The sequence below is a fragment of the Lipotes vexillifer genome, unplaced genomic scaffold, assembly GCF_000442215.2.
Source record: "Lipotes vexillifer unplaced genomic scaffold, Lipotes_vexillifer_v1.1 scaffold519, whole genome shotgun sequence".
Taxonomy (NCBI): Eukaryota; Metazoa; Chordata; class Mammalia; order Artiodactyla; family Lipotidae; genus Lipotes; species Lipotes vexillifer.
The window spans coordinates 2,186,771-2,210,910 of NW_006773945.1; the positions used below are offsets into that span (position 1 = coordinate 2,186,771).

The following is a 24,140-nucleotide window of genomic DNA, read 5'->3' on the forward strand; positions in this document are numbered from 1 at the left end:
CATAATAAATTATTCAGAACTGAAGAAAGTTACTGATCCATAGATTTAAGAATCCTAAATAGAAAAAAATAAAGATATCTACACCTAGGCACATCATCATTAATATAGATCAAACAAGATTAGCCCTAAGGTAATAACTGTTGACGGTGTGTGACAGGATTCATTCATGGAGTTCATTATACTGTTGTCTAACTTTGTCTAAAATTTGCGTGATAAAGTGTTTCAACACAGTAAAGGTAAAATAAAGTTGTTTTGTTTCTGACACAAACTGAGTTTATCAACCAAAGAAACTGGCTCTAATTAAGTTATTGCTCTTTCATGGTTTCTGGCCCTTTTACATGTTATCTCTAGGATCAGAGAAACACAACCTCACTGGTATCATTCCAGGATGGAGGTATGGTATTAAGAATCTACATTCTCTGTTCTGAAGATAGTATAGTAATAGCCATGCTATAGACATACTTAATATTTAAGTAAATTACCGAAGGCCAGCGACCATACTCACAGAAGCATTTCACTTCTATGAAATGGTGATGGGGCTCTAACAAAGTGGCAATCCAGACCTTCCAAGAACCACACTTTAGAAGTCAGACACTCTATTTGGACATTTTTAGGGGCAGATCACAGGCAAGTTCTGAAATGCAGGATTATCTGAATCTAATAAATTCCTGGGTTGGATGCAAAGAATAGCAACAGTGAGCTCATATCAGAGTTTGGAACCAAAAATGTTAATATGTGGAGGAGGAAAGAAATCATAGCATGGGGACCTCCCTGGTGGTCCAGTGGTTAAGACTTTGCCTTCCAATGCAGGGGGTGTGGGTTTGACCCCTGGTCAGGGAGCCAAGATCCCACATGCCTCGCGGCCAAAAAACCAAAACATAAAACAGAAGCAATAATGTAACAAATTCCATAAAGACTTTAAAAATGGTCCACATCAAAAAAAACAATCTTAAAAAAAAAAAAGAAATTATAGCAGAGTTCCTTTGTTCCAGAAATATTTTAATACAATTGTAGTACAGTTATGAAGTCACATTCAATCCACTGAATATATTCAAGGTATTAATAAAAATATTATACATCTTTATTAACTACCTTAACATAATTAAAGTATTTGGTTCTTACAGATGAGACTAACTGCCATATTTATTCATATTTGCATTGCTAGTCAAACAGCATGTAAGTAAACCCATGGATTATGGTAGTGGGGCTTGATTCCTTTTTGATCTGAAGTCTAAGTATCAAATTTAATGTTTTCTTTTTTAAATGCCACATGAATCCTAGAAAGAACAGTCAACCAATTTAAGGCAAGATATTGAAACTTTTACACAACATTAATTTGAAAAGATAAAAGAATACTTTATCAAAGATCATACATGCTTTAACATTTGGATACCTACAGATTCTTATAAAGGCAGTAATAAAAACATCAGTGCAAGTTCTACATTGGGTTCCTCAGTAGAGAAAATAATAGGTTCTCTGAGTAAACCATTATTTTCAAATCCCAAAACACTGCAAGGGTAAAAAATTCTTTTGGTGTATGACTTAAGCATAACTATTTTTACTCAGTAAAGATAGGTATAAAACACTGTGATTATACATAAAAATTAGTGTCTTGGCTAGTTTGTTTAAACTTTTGTTTCAGATTTACTTTAATGCAAGCTTTAAAAAAATGTTTAAAAAAACATTTAAAAATTTACTGATAGTAAGTAGTGCAAAGAGGCGCCTCTGTCATTTTTTGTTTGTTTTTGGTAAGGGCTGAAGATTAGCGTTCACAAAGAAATAACTTATATTTAAAATATATTTAACGTGTGTTTTTTTAATGACCAAAGAAGGCACATAATGAGTTAAATTAAGAGAAAGATTACCACTTGTTTTGAACTCTGGTTAACTATACTGTGTGTAATATACATTTTTGGTTAAAAATCCATATTTCTTGTAATTGAAAAGTGACATCACATTTTCTAGCTCTATTTGTATAAAAGACACTGCTATAACAGATTGCAAACAGGCAGTATACACTGAGTCCAAGTAACAGTGACCTTTTACCAAGACAGTACTTTTTTTTCTTTTTTTTTTTTAACAGTGGCTAAGTGACAATTCATGGAATGGAATTAGGTCTCAAAATCAAGTGAAAATATCTAGTACTTCTTCACATTTGCAAAGCTACTTACACACTTTAAGGAAATGTTAACTGTATGTGGAAAAAGCAAATAAACAGCGGTGTTTTGATCTGCCTTTTAATTAACTTATTAAATAGACAACACATTTTAATATAAAAAAAAGACATTCATATATCATACGGGGTTTCCTACAAGTGGACCATTAGTGTCAGGCACCAAAAATTTCAAGTTTTTTTTTAACCTGTCCCACTGATACATTCTCAACTCTTCTTTGTCTGCTCTGCAGGTATCACCATTTACATTAAACATTTGCACAGTTTATAAAAATTCTGTTCTGGGCAACTGAATCAGAGATTGTCCTTCCTTTCTTGGTATTTTTCATTGAATGTTTCGTCAGTTATCTCACAGCAACTAGATTGCTACAGTCTCTTACCACTTAAAAGTGAATTCCTATTCTAGCCATGAGAATTAATATTATATATCTATTTATCCAAACTAAACACAAAATTATGTGTGAAGTTGAATGAATAATAAAAGTGAACCCTGTTCTTAATGGTTAAGAACATGATTTCAATCATGTCCCTTATGATTCTAAATTTCATTATATTAAGGAAAGTAATTCATGCGAATGTAAAATGTTTACAAAGGTAAGTAAGACAGTGTACAAGACAAACTGTGCCATAAAGGTCTACGTTAAAATTTAGTCTGGACCCTAGAATTCTTGTCCTGGGCCTCTTGTGAAGAGTCTGCCCTACTCGTGGAGTTCTTCTACCGAACAGGAATGGACACTTGAGGGAATATTTTCTCTCGTTTAATGAGGGGTGGAGTATAGATATATGAAGGTAAAATTACCAAACTTCAGTTCACCCTCCTGGGAATAAATGTAGGATTATAATGGAATGATGGAATATAGTTGAACATCTACGTTGATTAATCTCGTTCAGTTACTGGGCAAAGAAAACATAAAACAAATGGCTGATGTTTGAATAACTAATAAGTCACACATCTGAAGTACAGAAAATGATCTATCTGTGGGAAAAGCATTAGTAAATTTACATAATTTCTTGTCTTTAGTAAAAAGGGAGTCAAAACTACTTACTATTAAGTCAGGAAAAAACTCAGAATGAAGTGCCAGAGAAGCATATGAAGTTAAGGCACCATTATTTACAACTTCAGTGATTGGCACTTATTCTGAAAAAGGTTTTAAAGACATGAATAATAAAAAGCAATGTTATTTTCCCCTACTTCTATAAACTACTTAGTAGTTCTTAACATAACTATTTATTAGTTGTGCTTTGCTTTTCAGCCCTGTGAATAGCAGCTGCATTTTAATGGTAACATCCTGCACCTTACCTCTCCTTTGGTGTTTGTGAACATACACAGTGGTAAAGGCTGTAAAAGGTGCAAAACAGGAAAACAAACATGCTATGTCTGTGTAAGAAACAATGCAAAATAGATGGTTGAACTGACAATACTATCAGACCACACTAAAGCTATTACTCTGAATTACTCAAGAAAGGATTAACTCCTTCACCAACTCAAAGTCTTTTTCAGGACTTATTATATATTAAGTTTAGGATTTATAGCATTCTATACAATGACTTTAAAACAGCAATGGAGTCAACAAATTCATAAAAGTTAAGTAACTGTTGGTCCAACAGATGTGTTGAAATGCAGCAAGTACATTTACTTTATAATTTCTGTCCAGTATAAAAATATTATACAAAGTTCACGTGTGTCTGCACATGTTTATAACTATTCTTGCTTCCAAAGCTCAGAAATTCACTAGCTTACAAATAGGTTGCTGCAGTCAGCTGATACCACTTAACTGTCTCTTTGCTTAAGTTGAAATCTTTCAAAGGCAGGGTTATTCCACCCAAGAAAAAATTCTCCCGCAGAGATTCTGCACTGAGTACACTTAGCTGAAGTTCTCTCTGTCTTAGGGTTTCTTTGCTATATCCACTGTACACAAGCTATAGCAAAGGCAAAAAGAAACAGCAGATTACAAATTATTTATTTGTCCGGTTTCTAGGATTATTTTACATAAAAACATAAGTGAGATTATTAGTCAAAGAGTGACTACAACTAATGACAGTGATTATGACATATCTGGTAGAATATGTCTCATACTTTAGATGCACATTTTGTATTTCAGGAGTCTTGGATTGTACTATCATTCCTCTGAGTGTCTGACAGGAATGCACAAAGCAGAAAATTATTATTAGCTAAAAACTAAAAACATGGTTTTTCTGAAATGGAGGTATGGGGAAGGAAAATTACACGGCAGCCTGCCTTAAGATAATTTAATAGATCATCTTTAAAAGAGAAATGGAAGGAAGAGAATGGAAGAAAGAGAGTAGAAGGAAGCAAGTTGGGATAGTGTAATTGTAACTATTTTACAAAAAGTGAGGGATTAAAATTTCCCTTTGTTGTCTTTATTCTGTTGGATTTTGTATACCATGAAGTGATAATTTCTGATTATCCATGTGCAAAATCACCAATTACAAATGTAGTTTATAGCAAATCTGGAGTGTTGTAAGGTTATTCTGTTTCAAACACTGCATGCAACACAATTTTTTTCTTTTCAAGAAAGCCTCACCATAACTTCTGAGCAACATCTCCTTAATCTAGTTCTCACTGTTTGACTAAAAGAACTAAAAAAATGACCACATTTCAGTTTCTTGAAAGTATAACACTAACTAGAAGAAAAGCCTATACTACTTTTTGAGAATAATACCAATTGGTCTTCTCCAAACATTTTATATGCTTTTAAAAAGGGCTGAAAGGGTATTCTGTGGTTTTAATAAATTTATAACCTTGATGAAACTTCAGAATTATTTGCTTCCAAATCTCTATCCAGACATTTCTGTGTGGATATAATGTTAATGTACACAAATAATGTGGTTATTATCCCCAACTAGTAGTTAGACTAGGGGTTAGCACATTTTAATAGATTAGTAAATTTATAAGTTGACCATGAGTGGCTCAGCAAAGTCACAGTTCTGCTCCCCACTGTTCAGCTGATGTTTCGCTTACTGCTTTCAGTTCAGATCACTCTATTTTACGAGGGTTGTTGACAGACTAAGACAAATTAGAAGGAGGATGATTTTGAAACTACCTCCTATCAAACCAAGGTAAAGGTCCTGAAGATGTTTCAACAGAATAAAGAGGAAGGGCATTTGAACTTCAGTTGTCTCAAGGGCTGCCACGTAGAAGGAAGAACAGAGCATTTCTGTGTGGTTCCAAGAGGTACAACTGAGACATACAGGTGCAAACTAGAGGGAGTGAAGATTTCAGCTCAGTAAAGAAAATGATCTAAGAGTTGAAGCTGCCCAAAACAAACTGGATGGCCTGGAAGTATTTCAGCACAGATTAGACATACACTTTTTGAAAGGGTTTAAGCACTAGAAGGGTAGTTGAATAATGGCCCCTAAGATCTTTTTAAAGCCTAAGGATCTATGATCAAAGGTTCAATTCTGCATTATTTTGTTAAATACCATTGGACTGCTAGTGGTTTGCCTTACTAGTACAATAAATAGTTCAGCTACTGATAGCTAAAAAATTTTAATTTAAAGTATTTAAAATTAAAAATCTTAAAACAACAAATCTAGGAAATTTTTAGAAATGATTTTAACTTACCATTTCATTGAATGTTGGATTCCTAGTTTTTCGTGAAATTTTGGTTTTACGTTTGGATGTTTTGTGGGTATCTGGAAGTAGGTATGTCTTGACGTATGGATTTGGGTCAGCCCCATCTTCAGTAACCTATAAAGAAAAGCATTCCCTTAACAGTAATGTTTCCTACCAAGGTTTTGTAGGTTTCCTCTACAATCATCATTTGTAATCACTCACAAGATCTTTGATGTGCATCACCATGATGAAAAGAGTGCCATTTCGGTAAGAGACAGATAATTTCACTGCTCCTCCTATTTGGCCTGGAGTAGGACTGAAGGAACCTGCATCTGAAAATATAAATATGTTCATCTTTATTTTATGTTGCTTGCAGTGGTTCAAGCTGCAACAGAAGTTTTTGCTCTAATTCCAGGACCATCACATGTTGGAGAAAAAAAGGTAAGAACCTGGTAGACCACTGACACACACTTCTTTAGTAATCACACTCCATTAGGAAAATTATGTTTATCCAGAAATCAACTGGCTTGGAAAGAATACCCTCCTCTCATTCTCACTGTTTACAGACAGTAACCCCACTGTCACTCTACCACATCCATCGAGAAGTTACAGACTTGCAGGTCATAGGGAAGTCATGAATTATCAATAAAGAGAAAAATATTCTCACCGGCAGACCTAGCTACTCCTTCAGCTTTCTCATCACGAAGTAAAGGGTGGAAAAAGGTACAAACAAGATCACACTAAGGTGGAAGAGGGAAAAAAAAGACTCATTAATTTAAATACTATGCAGCACAGAAAGTATGTTATTATTTTTCAGTTAGGATAGTCACCTCTGCTACATCCGTTGAAGCACTCATCAAACTCTGTAAATAACTGTTTAACTCAATTTTTCTTTTGGCTGCTACATCTTTTATGTGTGTTCTCCCTAGAACCATCCTATTAGGAAAGCTACAAAAGAAAAAAAGGAGTGGAACTTAAATTATTTCATCTGGGAGTATTTATAGAATCAAGTATAATACTTAGAAATATTCTTTTATACACTTAAGTACAAAGTGGCATCTTAATTCACTATAAAGTAATTTTTGGATTTCTTTTCCAAGTACTACAGATGAAACAGTTCAAGTATATATTATCCTTTTATGACCTTGGTACAAAATGTACATTGCTAATATGCATATTTATTACTTATTTCCTACTTATTTCTACTCAAGATTAATCATTCACAAATTTGAAGATCTTATCCTCCAAAATAATCATTATTCAGTCAGCCATAGCTATTATTGATACCAATAAAATCCACAAATGCCATAGGGCTCAAATCAAGTTCATCTTAACTCTGCTTATTTTGGTGGCAGTGGTAAAATGAGACTGCACATGGAAATAAACTCTGATACCCACTTTACTGCCTCCTTATTTTCGAAATCTAGTCTTGAGAAGAATGGGAGCAATTCAACACAGGACATCTACTGGTCATTAGCTACCTTAAAAATTGAAGGTTTCCAAAGGGTATCAAATACAAACCTAAACACTAACATTTTGATCAGTGATCAGTGCCTCAGTTTACTGTTTTTCAGAGGAGCTCAATATGGCCGTAATAGATTATTCCTGCAGTGATTTAGAAAGCTAGAAATTTACACAAACATGTAAACTTAAACATATTTTAAGATCTTAATCATTCATTCAAGAAAAACTCAGTTCCTTGTTTATGTCTAGAACTGTGTCAGGCTCTTGTGATACAAAGGAAAATTAGCTGCACACGGTCCATAGTACAGTATCTTACACTAGCTTAACACAAAGCTTTTGACCTATACTTGGTAATAAAGAAATTGTTTCCTATAAAACAAGATTAATGTACAAGGATGAGAACATACCCTGGTAACTTCCAAAGTGGAAAAATAATACTGAGCTTATTGTGAAGTTCCTGAAACTCGTCAAATGTCCGGAACACAAATGATGGCTCAAGCTGTCCTTCCCTCAAAATTCGGACTACGTAAATCTGAAAAGAAATCACACCCCTAACACATTAGATTTATAATATAACCTTTCTTGATAGACAATTTTCAGCTTGACCATTATATGTACCAAGTGCTTTTCACTTTGCAATATATATGTCACCAACAGTATACAGCAAATATAAAAGTCAAGGTATTTATAGCATATCTAACTACATTCTAAGAGTAACCTTCTTAACTATTGTCTAAATAAATAACTGGAATGTGAAAGTCATTCTATTTCTAGGGTTAAATATAAATGTCCTTCCAAATTTATAAGTGTAGCGCATTTTCAGTGAAAATATTAAGTTAATTCATTTATGAGAGCAAATGAGAAGGCAAAACTTAGGGCGACTGGGAGATGGGGGAAAACATGTCTTACTGGATATTTACACTGTCAATATATTATAAAGTACTTAAAGAGTAAAATGCTGGTGCACAGAGAGTCAGATATATCTGCAGAAGACCAGAAATAAATTCAGGGATATAAACTTACTTTATTTAAAGGTGGCATTATAAATCATTGGGGGGAAAGAATGGACTATTCAGTTAAATGGTATCCTAAAATACTCAGTAAACATATAAAAATTTACTAAGAATAGGTAAAAATCAAAATAGTGAAGTCACTTTTAAAATCTAGCAATTTGTCAAAAATTTAAAGGCTGACGGTGCTGTAAAGTTATCCAACAAAAATATTAGCACAAAAATAACAGCAAAAAAGATGATAATGCTATACTATTTTTTGGGGGGGAGCACACTAAAGATCCTGTTTTTGTTCAAAAAACCCAACTTTATGTGCATGTTTTATAATCATCCCTGGAGAGTGGAATGAGAACTTAGATTTTTACTTTACATGCTTCTATATTGGTTGAGTTTGTTACACTGAGCAAGGGTTTACCTTTGAAATTAAAAACAAATTGAAGATAAGGAAGGAGAAAAGCAAAATAGCAGCACCCTTTCAGTCTTGTCTCTGAAAAGAAGAGTATCATTTGTCCTTCATGCTTCTGGAGCAAATTTACTAAGAAATAAACACCAAAAAACAATTAGGGATGCTCCAAGTATACTTATTAATTTTTGGACCATCCATGGAAGAAAGAAGTATGAAAAGAACAAATGCTTGAACTTTAGCAGAGTCAGTGAAGGAAGTAGGAAAGGACAAAAATAATGCACGCATGAGTGTCTACAGATACAGATACAGATACTTACATAATGTTTATCTGGGTTGTACTTCTTATGGTAAGTGAAAACAGAGACTTCTTTGATTCGACCATCTTGTCTAAAGGAGTATGTTTTGGGTGAAAATGAAAGGATGGGCTCATCATTGGAAGGAAGACCAGAAAAACGCAACTGAGCAAGGTTGTGAATGAAGAAGTTAAACTTTGTGGCAATGCTTCCCAAACTTGATTCAATCAGCCTAGAGATAATCAGACAATGTGTTAACATTAAAGTTCATAAGAAAACATTCTCAATTATTTTAACAATAAAAGATGAAAAACACTTTTATTCATTTAAAAATATTGAGTAGATTCTCACTTTGTCAAGGAGTGAGAATCAAAAAGAGAGTCAAAAAGTAAAGGTCAGGGGACCTCACACAAAGGTTTTTGCCTTGCTATGGGACTGAACGTCCCCCAAAATTCAAATGTTAAAGTCCCAACCCCACAGGGCCTTTATGGAGTTAGTGTCCTTATAAGAATGACTTTCTTCCTCCTTTTTCTTCTCCTCTCTCCTTCATCTTCAAGCTTGAACCCTCACCAGGAAGCAAATAGGCTGGCACCTTGATCTTGGACTTCCCAGCCTCCAGAAAAATGAGAAGACTAATTTCCTTTGTTTAAGCCATCTTGTTTATGGTGTATTGTTATGGCAGGTCAAGCCGACTAATACTTACATGCCTGCTTTATAGTTTTGCCCAGGGGATCCAACAAATCTCAAAAAACAAGACAAAACCCATCAATACCTAAATTATCAGGATTAGTTTGGAAGGCTATATAAAAGTCAGCTTCCTTCAATTCAATTCAGCCCAGACTCTTGAGACTAGGGAAGTCCAGTCCAGTGTTTTCTACCTCTTCTTCACTGAGAGGAAGAAGGCAAGAGAAAAAGGAAAGAAAAGAATATGAGCTCATGTGCTCCTCCCTGCTGTGCCATTTAATGAGGTGGTACCACTAGTCTGTGACCAACATGGTCACCAGACCTTTAGAACATATTTGCCAGGAAGATCTGCTTCTAAAGTAATAATCACAAGTTCAAATGCCACTCATTGGTACATGTGTTTCAAGTACTACATCATATAACAACAATTTACTACAGCAGTGACCCAGAGTTCACTGTTTTAAGCACTTATGGTATCCATGAAAATTGTTATGGCAGAATCCTGAAAAATACATTAGTAGAGATACCATTTTAGAGAAAAACCTTGTATGTGATACTGTAGAAATTATGTTTTGCAGAAATGATTCATAAAAGGGACGTTTAGAATTGAAATCATATACTAAATAAAACTTGAGATTTTTTTTTTTTTCCGGTACGCGGGCCTCTCACTGTTTTGGCCTCTCCAGTTGCGGAGCACAGGCTCCGGACGCGCAGGCTCAGCAGCCATGGCTCACGGGCCCAGCCGCTCCGCGGCATGTGGGATCTTCCCGGACTGGGGCACAAACCCACGTCCCCTGCATTGGCAGGCGGACTCTCAAGCACTGCGCCACTAGGGAAGCCCCGAGATCATATTTTGAGAGAAGTAAATTTTTTTTTTTTTGGCCGCGCCACACGGCTTGCTGGATCTTAGTTCCCCAACCAGGGATTGAACCCAGGCCACTGCCGTGAAAGCACCGAGTCCTAACCACTGGACTTCCAGGGAATTCCTGAAATAAATGTATTTTTTAAAGTGCTATTACCGATGCTTCACATTTATTCAGTAAATAAACTTTTGATAAACCTATTTGCTAGTACTGTGAATCACAATTTTTTCCTATAAATCAAAATTATAGCATTTGTTTAAACTAAGGAAAACAAATCAAGGTTAAACTGTGCGCCTTCTCTAATATACTTAAATATACCTTACCTAGTAAAGAAAATTGTAGCTTCTGCATCTGTAGTTTGGGGTTGAAGTGCATCTCTAACATATTTCAAATCTTGAATACTTGTAAGTTCTGGTAACCCTGAAGGAATCATCTTTAGAAAGGATAAAAGGTTTGTGAGTTAAATTTTTTAAAAGTCTGTTCCTCATCCCTCCCTAAAAGCTGGCCAAGTAATCAGAAATAAAGCAAACAAACCAAAAACAATCACAGTTTTAAAGAGTTTGTTAGGGTTTTAGGGACTAAGTGATTCTCTCATAAATAAGAAAAATCTTGGCCAAGGAGATCAATTGTTGCAAGTCATAGCCAGTTTATGGAATAAACGCTGTGAAATCCAGGTCTTTTGTGTAGTCCTCTGTTTCTACATCAATTTCAGTCACAATAATCATGGGGTTTTTTTCTGGTTTGTTTTTACTTAATATACAACCAGGAAAGCACAGAAATCTTAAAAGCACAGCTTAATGAATGTCCAAAATTTGAACACATCCAGATTAAGACATAAAACATTTACCAGCATCCCAGATGATACTCTCAGAGTCCCTTCTATAATAGTCCCTTACTATTACTGCTCATCCCCAGGGTACCCACTCTATCTAGTGACTTATTTTTTTATTTTATATAAATGGTGTCTGGCATATTTCACATGGCAGCAATTTTAAAATATTTCGGTAATGACACTTGAAACTACAATAAATTATATTCCAAAAAATCACAAAATATCTATTTTTAGATACTGAAACACAGAGCCATTAATTTAAAATTAATTAAATGCTTGTAAAGAACAGAGTTACCAGTGAAAGAAGGCTAAGAAAGAGGTTTGTTTGCTTTCTTATCAAGTTGTAGGCTTGACAGCAGAGGTCCACAAACAACTGGAAACGAATGGTGGGCTTTTCACCCCCATTAATGACATATGCCATATCAGAGGTCAGCACAAAAGGAGCCCGATCCCTATTTAAAAAGAAAGTACATACAAAATACTGTTTACAGAAGATATTCAAATAAGTGCTATTGCTATTACATGGCTATTGAACTAAAGCTATCTGAGCCATAGCAGTTTCTAAGTGGGTAACTTAGTATCAGGCAGTTCTGAATTTGCATAATTCTTAAAAATTCACATTTCCCCAGGAAAGCCATCATATAATCTCATTATTTAGGTAGAATTTATATATATTTCCAAGGTGATATTTATCAATCCACCCACAGCCAAACAGAGATCAAATATTAGTTACAAACAAATATAGAGAAAAAATTTGTACTCGTTGCCGTTATATAAATGGGAACATTTCTAATAGGTACCACTAACTAGATAAAATAAAATACACCTTAACTCATTTCAAAGGTTACACACACATACTCATTCTTTCTGCTACATGGTAAAGTCATCTTTTAGAGCCTTTTTCATCCCTAGTTACGCTCAAAGGGAGCTACAAGGCAAAGAACAGCAAGAAAAAAAGCGAAGTTTGGGGCATTAACTTGGTTTTTTTTTTGAAGTTGATTTTTTTAAATTGTAGTTGATATACAATATTATATGTTACATGTATAATATAGTGATTCACAATTTTTAAAGATTATACTCCATTTATAGTTATAAACCTGGCTATATTCCCTGTGTTGTATATCCTTGTAGCTTACTTTATATGTGTACAAGTATATCCTTGTAGCTTATTTTATATGTAATAGATGGGGACATTAACTTGTGAAATAGGAAGTGCCTCTATTTTCTTTAGCAATAATAACAATATTAGTACCTTTTGAAGCTACCAAACATCTGTGCGTGGCCCAAAAACTTTCCAAAGTCAATGTGAAACATGTGTCCTGTGCTTCGAAGCATTATATTGTCGTTGTGTCGATCACAGATACCTAAAACATAGGTGGCTACACAGCATCCAGCACAAGAATAGATAAAATTCTCAGAAGCCTATAATAAAGATACAAAATTATCTTAGGAAAAAGATTATTTTTAAAGGAGGCAGGGTAACAAAGATTAAAGTAATTTATCACTCGTTGAAAACACTATTATAATCCACTTTCTCATTAGCTTGTAAACTGGGTTATGGTAGCAGAAGCCAGTTTTTCAAAAGCAAACACCCTTCTAAAGGTGGTTATTGCCCCTTCTCTCTAGCTTTTGTCTTTCAACAAACAGGTAGAGATCCTGTCAGTTTAAGAAAAGGGAGAGCTCTTAAATAGTGTAAAAGACCAACAAAGAACAAAATTCCTCTACTTTACTTTCATAGGTCAACAGATAGCATTTGTACGTATCTATCTGTAAATACAATACATTAATGACTTGACATAAACTAGGATCTCATTAAAACTGAGAAAAATTCACAACCTAAACTAAATGACTAGTCACCAGAGCTGGAAAATGAAAGCACTTAAGACCTATGTAACACATTTTTGACAGAAATTTAGAATACAGAGACTAGCTAATCACCTTTTCATATTCCTCTTCAGAGGGATTGTATTTCCTCAGCCACTCTGCAAGTGGTTTATCTTTAAAGGATCCAGTCACACCATATTCCACTTGGATTTTCCTGAGGGTATCTGAAGCAGGAACTAGCTCCACCATGCCTTTAACAACAAAACATTAAGATATGTGAAAATGTCTCCCCCCCACCAAATTTATAGCTTTTGACGTTTGACATAAGATACCAGCTAACAATCAACATTTAAAAAAAAAATCAACTCGGCAGCCCGTGCTAGAAAATGTGAGAAATCAAAATTATTTTTTATTTTCATAAGTACCCAAGATATAGGGCTTCCCTGGTGGCGCAGTGGTTGAGAGTCCGCCTGCTGATGCAGGGGACACGGGTTCGTGCCCCAGTCCGGGAAGATCCCACATACCGTGGAGCAGCTAGGCCCGTGAGCCATGGCCGCTGAGCCTGCGCGTCCGGAGCCTGTGCTCCGCAACGGGAGAGGCCACAACAGTGAGAGGCCCGCATACCACCAAAAAAAAAAAAAAAAGTACCCAAGATATAAAACTGAATTTGACTATTTCAGACTTTGTCGTACATCCATGTGCTACCCACACAAAGAATAACAACTTTAACTGCAAACTAGATAATACTGACCTCATCAATAAAGTTACTTACAAGATACATGCTGTCCCATTTTGCACAAAAAACTTTCTCTAGTCATGTACTTGGGCAATAAAGAGTGTTTCAGAGTACATTAAGCCCTTTCAAAGGGAAGAACAGATGAAGATTGTCTTTGTGATATGTTTGAGTCTCAAGTACATGTTCTGTCTTCCTTACTGAAATGTAAATGCTGTGCTTAGGTAGAAAAATCTCAAAAATATGTTTTTAAAGACAAAATCCACATATTGAACTGTACCTTTTGTTTAAAAGAAAGTATTATGCATGTTGGAATATATACAAAATAGTCTCAGAAAGGGAATTCCCTGGTGGTCCAGTGGTTAGGACTCTGCATTTCCACTGCAGGGGGCACGGGTTCGATCGCTGGTTGGGGAACTAAGATCCCGTGTGCCGTGTGGTGTGGCCAAAAAAATTTTTTTAAAAAGAATAAAAACATAGTCTCAGAAAGCTATATAAGCAGTTATATTTTGGGAGCAGGCTACCTAGGAGGTGTGGGAGAAAACTAAGATTTACATTCCAATTTATTCTATTACATGCTATATGGATATTTTACTATGTGCATATATTTTTTATATATTTTAAAAATTAGTTTTATATATTTTAACAAATCAAGGAGATGCACTGTTATCAAAATAAAAGATACAGACACAGAGACCTGCTTTGAAGAAAGGACTGGAAATAACCAAGAAGGCCAAGTCCTCCAGGCCATCCAAAACGAAAGCATGCAGGGTCACGCTGTAATCCTAGTAGACTGGTCACACATGGCAGAGTGAACTCATTTGGATCCTTTATGTTGTTTTGGTTACATTATGTGGTTTATAGTTCACAGTGACATCCTTTTTCAATGAATACCTGCATCTTGATTCTATGAGTATGTTTAATCAAATTTTTAATATACAAATTTCTAATTTCATTATCAAACATACACATGTAGAAATTACTGTGTACAAAACAGTGGATAAACGTTCATAAATATACAAAGTACTACCATAACCTGAGGGAACTTAAAATCAATCCAGCAGAGATGACGCAATGTCCGGTAAGTATTAAAGACAACTGCTGAGTCTGGAGAAGGGAGGATTACTGTAGACTAAGGTGCTTGTTAAAAACTTCACAAAGGGGCTTCCCTGGTGGTGCAGTGGTTGGGAGTCCACCTGCCGATGCAGGGGACGCGGGTTCATGCGCTGGTCCGGGAGGATCCCACATGCCGCGGAGCAGCTGGGCCCGTGGGCCGTGGCTGCTGGGCCTGTGCATCCGGAGCCTGTGCTCCGTGACTGGAGAGGCCACAGCAGTGAGGCCCATGTACCGCAAAAAAAAACAACTTCACAGAGGATGTGAATGTGATTTTTCATTTGAAAAATAATGACACAGTGAGATAACACGAGTGAAAAGCTTTAGCACAGGGCAAATCACAAAGTAAGCACTCAACCATTAGAAACAACATAAAAAAAAGAGGGAGTTGACTGCCTACAAAGTTACATAGAATTCCATAAGAAGAAAGAAGAGTTCAACTATATGAAATAAGTATAGTGACAGAAAAACTAATTCAGTGAAATGGCAGGCTCTTGTTGATGAATGAGGAATCTTGCTTGATAAAGTGACTTCCATCTTGTAAAACTTATTGTCATGCAAGCATTTATTAGGGCTACTCATTGAGTTACTATATAAAACCAGCGAGAATTCTTAAACTGACTTGATTTCCCTTTATTTGGCCATACCGTGCGGCACGCAGAACTTCCCCGATGAGGGACGTATCCTATGCCCCCTGCAGTGGAAGCCTGGAATCTTAACCACTGCACCACCAGGGAAGTCCCTGAACTGATTTCGTTTTGACAAGATAAAGTCTGCACATCCTTACCTATGAAAGGAAAGTGATAAGGCTGAGATCATAGTGTTCCAGCACCAGGACCCTTAGAGCAGGTGCACTCTGAGCTAAATTCAAGGAAATAACATAAGACATAGCTAACACATTTACCTCGATCTCTGCCAGTTGAGAGACATTTGAAAATTACCATCCTCAGATCTAGCCCTTCTTTAAGCCAGATCTTGTCCATAATCTTTATCATTTGTAAAGCTAACATATCTTGCCGAAGATCTTCACCAACCTTGAAATCAAAGAAACAAAATGAAACTTGTACATTTCCAAAAGACTTAATAGATTACATATAATAAAAGGGGGTGTGTGGGGAGGAGGGAATAGTAAAGAGAGTAAAGAATAAGATGAACAGAACCACATTTTTATTCTTCTGCAGCATTCTAGAGAAAGTTACTTAACCTCTTCATGTCTCAGTTTCCTGATCTGTACACTTTAAAAGGTTGGGTTTTATGGTATGTGAATTATGTTCAATTTTTTAAAAGGGCAATATGGAAGATCTTTGTGTTGATCGAAATATTTCATATCTTGACTGTATCAATGTCAACATCCTAACTACAATATTGTAAAACAGTTTTGCAAGATGTTACCACTGGGGGAAACTGAGTAAAGGGTATACAGGATTTCTGTGTAATTTCTTAAAATGAACTACAGTGAACTGCAAACTTCAATCCACAATGATCTCAAATTAAAAGTTTACTGAAAAAAAAGTTAGCTCTCCCCAAACGAATTCTAACTGGATCACATCAAGTTTTCATTTTCTTTTTAAATTGGATAAAATAAGTTTAAAACACATAATGATGAATACATTTTTGAGACTGGCCAAGAAAATTATGGAAAAAAAGAGGTGATTTGCCTTAACAAATATTACAACATATAAAATTACTGTATTCAAACAGATAATACTGTTTTAGGAAAAGGAAAATATATCAACACAATAAAATGGAATCTAAAACCAGATCTGAGTATATGGGAACTTGCTATATACATATCAAAGGTGGTTCAAGAGAAGCTATCTTGATGAACCTCCACTAAATGAACTCACTGAATTAACTAAAACTCTCCATTCTTTCTTAAAAATAATACTAATTGTGATCACAACACACAAAACCTTGACTGGTAATAGATTACTCTAAAGTACTCTACTCCTGCTGCTTCTCACAAGTAAGTTACACGTTTCCAAAAAGAGTGCCCCTCTCATAGTTTTTCAATATCGCCCTGCACGTCTCCAGGGCATACCATTTCACCTTCAGGTGAAAGGCATTACTTAGAGCTATGATGTACTAACACTTAACTAGCATGGCCATATACAGCAGCTCTAGCCCAGAGTTGCATTTATTACCAAATCCATTTGGGAACAGTTTATCTTTTTAATAATTTTTCACATAGTTATTCAATTTAATTAAATTCTAAATAAACAAAACTACTGTTGCAATTTTGAAAAAGGAATTTGAGAAAAGAATTTTTAAATTACCAAAAAACAAAATCACCTTTCTCTGCTCACCTTAAACATGACATTAATTTCTTCCCCCATTGGATCAGCATTCACCATTGTGACTTTCAGGGGCACAGCATTAGAACTGAAGAAGGAACATGACTACAAATACAATATGTTAAGCATTAGAATGATAACACTGAAATAAAAACTTAAAAAAAAATTTTTCTGTCCAAGGCATTTCTCCTTTCACTTTTTCCTTTGAATTAGGGCAAATGAAATAACACACGTGAGCTGCTTCTTAGATTATCTGGCACATAAGAGGTATATAAAGATACTTTTTGAAACTTAAACATAACACATTGTCTAAGCAGAGAAGCAATACCTTAAAAACTTGAGACAAAAACCATTAAAATTTTGAAATATTATGACACTTTAAAAGTGTTATAATCCTTCAACAAAGCACAAAATTTTGTATATGCTTATCTTTCCTCTAAATCAGTAAGATTTGGAATGAGATCTCTACTTCTATTCATGGTACTAGTAAAATTAATAATTAGTCATGGGATCAAATAGTGACACTAACTTGAACAATTTCATTAGCAAAGATCAAGTCTAATATTAAAATTAAACTGGCTAAAAAACTAATTTAAGAGAGCAAGAGCAATTTAAAGGAAACAGCAAACAAAATTCAAGGGGTAAATGTAACCCCCACACCTCCAGTGACATAATTATACAGCTCAAGCACCCACTCTTATATTGAGTTGGCCAAAAAGTTCCTTCGTTTTTTTGGTTTGTTTTTTAATGAGGATGAGCTACTTGCTGATTTTTTTTTTAATTAATTTATTTATTTTGGGCTGTGTTGGGTCTTCATTTCTGTGCGAGTGCCCTCTCTAGTTGTGGCAAGTGGGGGCCATTCTTCATCGTGATGTGCGGGCATCTCAATATCGCGGCCTCTTTTGTTGCGGAGCACAGGCTCCAGATGCGCAGGCTCAGTAGCTGTGGCTCATGGGCTCAGCTGCTCCGCGGCATGTGGGATCTTCCCAGACCAAGGCTCAAACCCGTGTTCCCTGCATTAGCAGGCAGACTCTCAACCACTGCGCCACCAGGGAAGCCCTCCTTCGGTTTTTAAGTAAAGACAAAAGACACATTTTTCATTTTCACCAAGAACTTTTTGAACAACACAGTCACCATTTTGTTCCAATACCTTCTGCCATTTTTCAGGCAACTATATAATTCCACCTTCCCAAAACTTTTTATCTTCTTGAGCAAAGAACTGTTCCAGGTGACTTTTTTTTTATACAATATTTTTTTAATATAAATTTATTTATTTTATTTATGGCTGCATTGTGCGCAGGCTTTCTCTCCTCGCGGTGAGTGGGGGCTACGCATCGTCGCAGTGCGCGGGCTTCTCACTGCGGTGGCTTCTCTTGTTGCGGAGCACAGGCTCTAGGCACTGGCTTCAGTAGTTGTGGCACTCGGGCTCAGTAGTTGTGGATTGCGGGCTCTAGAGCACAGGCTCAGTAGTTGTAGCACACGGGCTTAATTGCTCCGTGGCATGTGGGATCTTCCCAGACCAGGGCTCGAACCTGTGTCCCCTGTATTGGCAGGCGGATTCTAAACCACTGTGCTACCAGGGAAGCCCCCAGGTGCCTTTTACAGTCTTCCAGGGAATTGAAATGTTTTCCACTCAGAGAATTTTGTAAAGACTGAAATAAATGGAAATCCGAAGGTGCAATGTCTGGTGAATATGGCGGATGAATCCGAACTTCCCAGCCAAGCTGTAACAGTTTTTGCCTGGTCATCAAAGAAACATGCGGTCTTGCATAATCCTGATGGAAGATTATGCATTTTATGTTGACTAATTCCGGATGCTTTTTGTCGAGTACCACTTTCAGTTGGTCTAACTGGGAGTAGTACTTGTTGGAATTGATTGTTTGGTTTTCCAGAAGGAGCTCATAATAGAGGACTCCCTTCCAATCCCACCATATATACAATATCACCTTCTTTGGATGAAGACCGGCCCTTGGTGTGGTTTGTGGTGATTCATTTTGCTTATCCCACAGTCTCTTCCATTCCACATTATTGTACAGTATCCACTTTTCATCTCCTGTCACAATTTGTTTTCAAAAAACAAATTGGGAAATGGGGATTGACATATATACACTAATATGTAAAAATGAGATAACTAATAAGAACCTACTGTATAAAAATAAATTAATTAATTTAATTAAAATTTTTAAAAAGTAGTTACAAAATAGTTCATATAGTAAGGGCTTATTTTTATAAAAACATAGTTCATGTAACTAGAAAAAGCCTGCAAGCATATAAACCAAAGTGTATCCAGTCATTTTATGTGCATGGGGAGGTTATAAATGATTTTTTTGCCAGAAAGAAAAAAATTAAACATTTTCATTACGTTTAAGCAGAGAATCGCATGCAGAAATACAGTCAGGGATCTTTTTAGGACTTCCCTGGTGGTACAGTGGTTAAGAATCTGCCTGCCAATGCAGGGAGCACAGGTTCGAACCCTGGTCCAGGAAGATCCCACATGCTGCAGAGCAACTAAGCCCGTGTGCCACAACTGCTGAGCCTGTGCTCTAGAGCCCACAAGCCACAACTACTGAGCCCGTGTGCCACAACTACTGAAGCCCGCATGCCTAGAGCCTGTGCTCCGCAACAAAAGAAGCCACTGCAACAAGAAGCCTGCGCACCAGAACGAAGAGCAGCCCCTGCTCACTGCAACTAGAGAAAGCCCACGTGCAGCAACGAAGACCCAATGCAGCCCAAAAAAAGTAAATAAATAAATGCATCTATTTAAAAAAAAGATTTTTTTCACTTAACTTAGGTGGAACCCAAACATCAAAGCAATGAACATAACCAGGCTGGTGCAAATGATTTTCAACGCTTGATTTGGATATTTTGAGTATGTCGGCTATATCCCACGTGGTATAACGTTGATTGTTCTCAATTAATGAAGTCGCTATTGACTTCAACTGGTCTACCCAACCATGTAGCATCATCCAGCAAGAATCTCTAGCACGAAACTTTGCAAACCACTTTTGACACGTTCTATCAGTCACAGCACCTTCTCCATACACCACATAAATCTCTTTTTGCATTTCAGTTGTGTTTTTACCTTTCTTGAAATAATAAAGCATAATATGCCAAAAATGTTGCTTTTTTCTTCCATCTTCAATATTAAAATGGCTACACAAAAATTCACCAATTTTGATGATTTGTTTTTTAAATGCTCGCTGATATGACAGCTGTCACAATACAATCTAAGAAAATTGTTTCACATGAAGTTAAAGACAACTAAGCACTACTAGAGCCATCGTACGGAAAAAAACCAAATGAACTTTTTGGCGAACCCAGTATTTCAATGAAGAGTAGCCATATGTCAACTTAAAAAAATTAAATGTGAGACTCCTTTATGGATAGTTGTACCCTAGACTTTCAAAATCACAGACACTAATGGATGAATTAATCGGCTGCTTTTGCTGAACTCATGTTAGAGAAAAATCCACTATTTGTATTACCATTAGCCCAATTAAAAATATAGTTACTCAATTTTGATGATTACAACTACTTTTTGATGACTCTAAGAAGTGTTATAAACCTTGGAAGACTCCACCTGGCCATTCACAAGAGAGGAAAAATACTGCCTACCTGTGACTGGGTACTTTTACCACTGGAATTACAACATATGCAGCTATTACACCATAGCAAAAAATAATTTATTTCAAGGCAGTAAATATTTATACACTGTTTTTTCTTTCAGGAATGGTGTAATCAATACTGAGATAAATATGGATCTTACACAAACATACATCCATAAGTACTTATAACCAACCTATGCAGATTTTATCTGCATTTGCCTTAAGCACACCTGCCCATTTGCCTTCTTCCTACACATTATTTGAAAATGTAATATGAACTTATAAGCATTGTATGTCACCTTAATATTTAATTCTTTTGCCACAAGACTTGGATTGAGAGGGAGACGGCATTTATTTCTTAGAAAAAAGGACTGTACTCGTTCCATACTCCTTTGGAGGACAACCTATGAAAAGAAACCGATACTGTTAAGTACGTAATGAAAATGAAGACCTTTTTATAAGACAACAAAAATATGATATGGACTCAATTTTTTAAATGTCCAATTGTCAAATGGTCAAAAAAGTTGTTGCCAAAGAGAGTTAATTTTTACTATAAAAATAAAAATTATAGCAAAGGCTATAAACATAGGGGGAATTACATATGGTCATATTTAACATATTAGTTAATACTCACTAACAAATAGAAATTAAGCAATAACGAGACGCCAATTTTTATCTAAGAGACAAAAAATTTAAGATAACATCCAGTGCTGGCAACAAGGTGGGAAACAGATACTTTCATAATCTACTGGTGGGGAGGGAGGTGTATACTGGTAAGTTTTGTTTTGTTTTGTTATTGGAATCTAATATAAACTATTATAACTAAAAATATACAAAGCTCTTGATTCAATTATTTCATCTGTAGGAATATCCTATGAAGAAATACTAGCACTAGTGGGAAGCAGCTGCATAGCACAGGGAGATCAGCACAGTGCTTTGTGACCACCTAGAGGGGTGGGATAGGGAGGGTGGGAGGGAGACGCAAGAGGGAGGGGATATGGGGATATATGTATACGTATAGCTGATTCGCTTTGTTATACAGCAGAAACTAACACAACAATGTAAAGCAATTATACTCCAATAAAGATGTTTAAAAAAAAAGGAAAAAAAAGAAATACTAGCAAAGGGGCAAACACTTATATATTAAAATTCATCACAGAACTGTTTGAGAAAAGAAAAATGTATAAACAACCTACATAGAGGTAATAGTTCATAATTTATGCTAAGATACCTTGTAATACCATGTAATACCATGTACTCATTAAGAAACATGAAGTGTAACTATATGTACTTACATGAATTCTCCAACATAAAGTAAAAAAAAAAAAAGCAATTTACAAAAAAAAAAAATCATTGCTGAAAGAAATTAAAGATCTAAATAAATGGAAAGATATCCCATGTTCATGAATTGTAAGACTTAATATTATTAAGACTGCAACATTTCCCAAATCAATCTACAGATTCAACACAATCTTTATCAAAACTCCAACTGCCTTTATTGCAGAAATGGGCAGGCTGATACTAAAATTCACACAGAATTGTAAGGGACTTCCAAACAGCCAAAACAATCTTGAAAAAGTAAAAGTTGGAGGACTCAAATTCCTGATTTCAAAACCTACTACAAAGCTATAGTAATGAAAACAGTATAGCATAAGGAGGGACATATAGATCAATGGAATAGAATTCAGAGTCCAGAAATAAACCCATATAACTATGGTCAACTGATTTTCAACTAGGGTGCCAAGATAATTCAATAGGAGAGAATAGTCTCTTCAGCAAATGGTGCAGCAACACCTGGATAACCACATGTAAAAGAATGAAGTTGGACCCTTAGCTCATAGAATATTAAAAAAAAAAAAAAAAAACTCAAAATGGATCAAAGACTTTTTAAGAGTGAACCTATAAAACTCCTAGAAAACATAGGTGTACCTCATTGTGACCTTCTATTTGACAACGAATTCTTGGATATGCTAGTAAAAGCACAAGCAACAACAACAAAAAAATAAGTTAGACCATAAAATGTAAAATTTTTGTGCATCAAAGGACATTATGAAGGAAATAGAAAGATGATACACAGAACGGGAGAAAATATTTGCAAACAGTACATCTGATAGGGGTCTAAGTATCTGGAATACATAAAGAACTCTAACAATTCAACAACAAAAAAACCAATTAAAAAGGACTTAGAAAAGAAATTTCTCCAAAGAAGATATACAAATGGCCAAGAAACACATGAAAATGTGCCCCAAATCATTAGTCATTAGGGAAATGCAAATCAAAACCACCATGAGATACTACTTCACATCCACTAGGATGACTACAGTTTAAAAACACGGAGAATAACAAATTTGGTGGTGATATGAAGAAACTGGACTCCTCATACATTACTAGTATTATACTGGAATTATAAAATGGTGAAGCTACTTTGGGTAACAGTTTCAAAAAACATAGAATTACTATATGATACACTAATTCTACTCCTAGGTAAAGTGAAAACAGATGTTCAAACAAAAACTTATACACAAATATTTATAGCAGCACTATTCATTAATGGTCAAATAATAGAAACAAGCCCAATGTCCATCAACTGATGAATGGATAAACAAAATATGGTATTATCTATACAATGGGACATTGTTCAGCCATAAACACACATGCTAGAATATGGATGAACCTTGAAAACATTAGGTTAAGTGAAAGAAATCAGACACAAAAGGCCACATGTTGCATGATTCCATTTATATGAAATGTCCAGAATAGGTAAGTCCATAGAGATAGAAAGCAGGTTAGTTCTCACCAGGACCTGGGAGGAGAGGGGAATAATAAGTAAAGGGTTAGTGGGTGCAGGCTTGCTTTCTGTTGTGATGAAAATGTTCTGGAATTAGACAGTGATGGTGGTTGCAAAACACTGTGAATGTACTATCAGTAACAGCCAATGGACTGTACACCTTAAAGTGGTTAAAATAATGAAGTCTAGTTAAAAAATAACATACATTTCTATAAAAAATTTTTAACTCCAAACATTTGTATATATATGTGAATATATGTGTAAAATATATAATTGGTCATATAAAATGACCAAGCAGGACATAAAACTAACTGTGAACAAGATACCTACAGGGAGAAAATGAAACTGGAAAAGTCCTAATTTTTTAATCCATAAACTTATGCATTTGGACTTCTTAAACATTAGCATCAATTCATACTTCTATTACCTTTACAATTACAAAAATGTTAAAAAGCAAAATAATGAAAAAGAAACTCAAGAG

The 24,140-nt window shown here is 35.4% G+C and overlaps 1 protein-coding gene across 1 annotated transcript in view; it reads right to left on the reverse strand.

The window, feature by feature from the left end:
* Positions 1–3,864: 3,864 nt before the first annotated feature.
* Positions 3,865–24,140, reverse strand: part of PIK3C2A (phosphatidylinositol-4-phosphate 3-kinase catalytic subunit type 2 alpha) — a 101,944-nt gene continuing 81,668 nt past the window's right edge. The window contains exons 21-34 of the mRNA XM_007448588.1: positions 21,171–21,275; positions 17,279–17,371; positions 15,877–16,006; positions 13,241–13,377; positions 12,555–12,724; positions 11,598–11,754; positions 10,794–10,903; positions 8,948–9,155; positions 7,622–7,746; positions 6,581–6,698; positions 6,418–6,490; positions 5,973–6,082; positions 5,760–5,885; positions 3,865–4,093 (exon numbers count right to left, since the gene is read on the reverse strand). Coding sequence (XP_007448650.1) covers positions 3,911–4,093; positions 5,760–5,885; positions 5,973–6,082; positions 6,418–6,490; positions 6,581–6,698; positions 7,622–7,746; positions 8,948–9,155; positions 10,794–10,903; positions 11,598–11,754; positions 12,555–12,724; positions 13,241–13,377; positions 15,877–16,006; positions 17,279–17,371; positions 21,171–21,275 — 1,845 coding nt within the window. The 3' untranslated portion in view covers positions 3,865–3,910. The remainder of the gene's footprint in view (positions 4,094–5,759; positions 5,886–5,972; positions 6,083–6,417; positions 6,491–6,580; positions 6,699–7,621; positions 7,747–8,947; positions 9,156–10,793; positions 10,904–11,597; positions 11,755–12,554; positions 12,725–13,240; positions 13,378–15,876; positions 16,007–17,278; positions 17,372–21,170; positions 21,276–24,140) is intronic.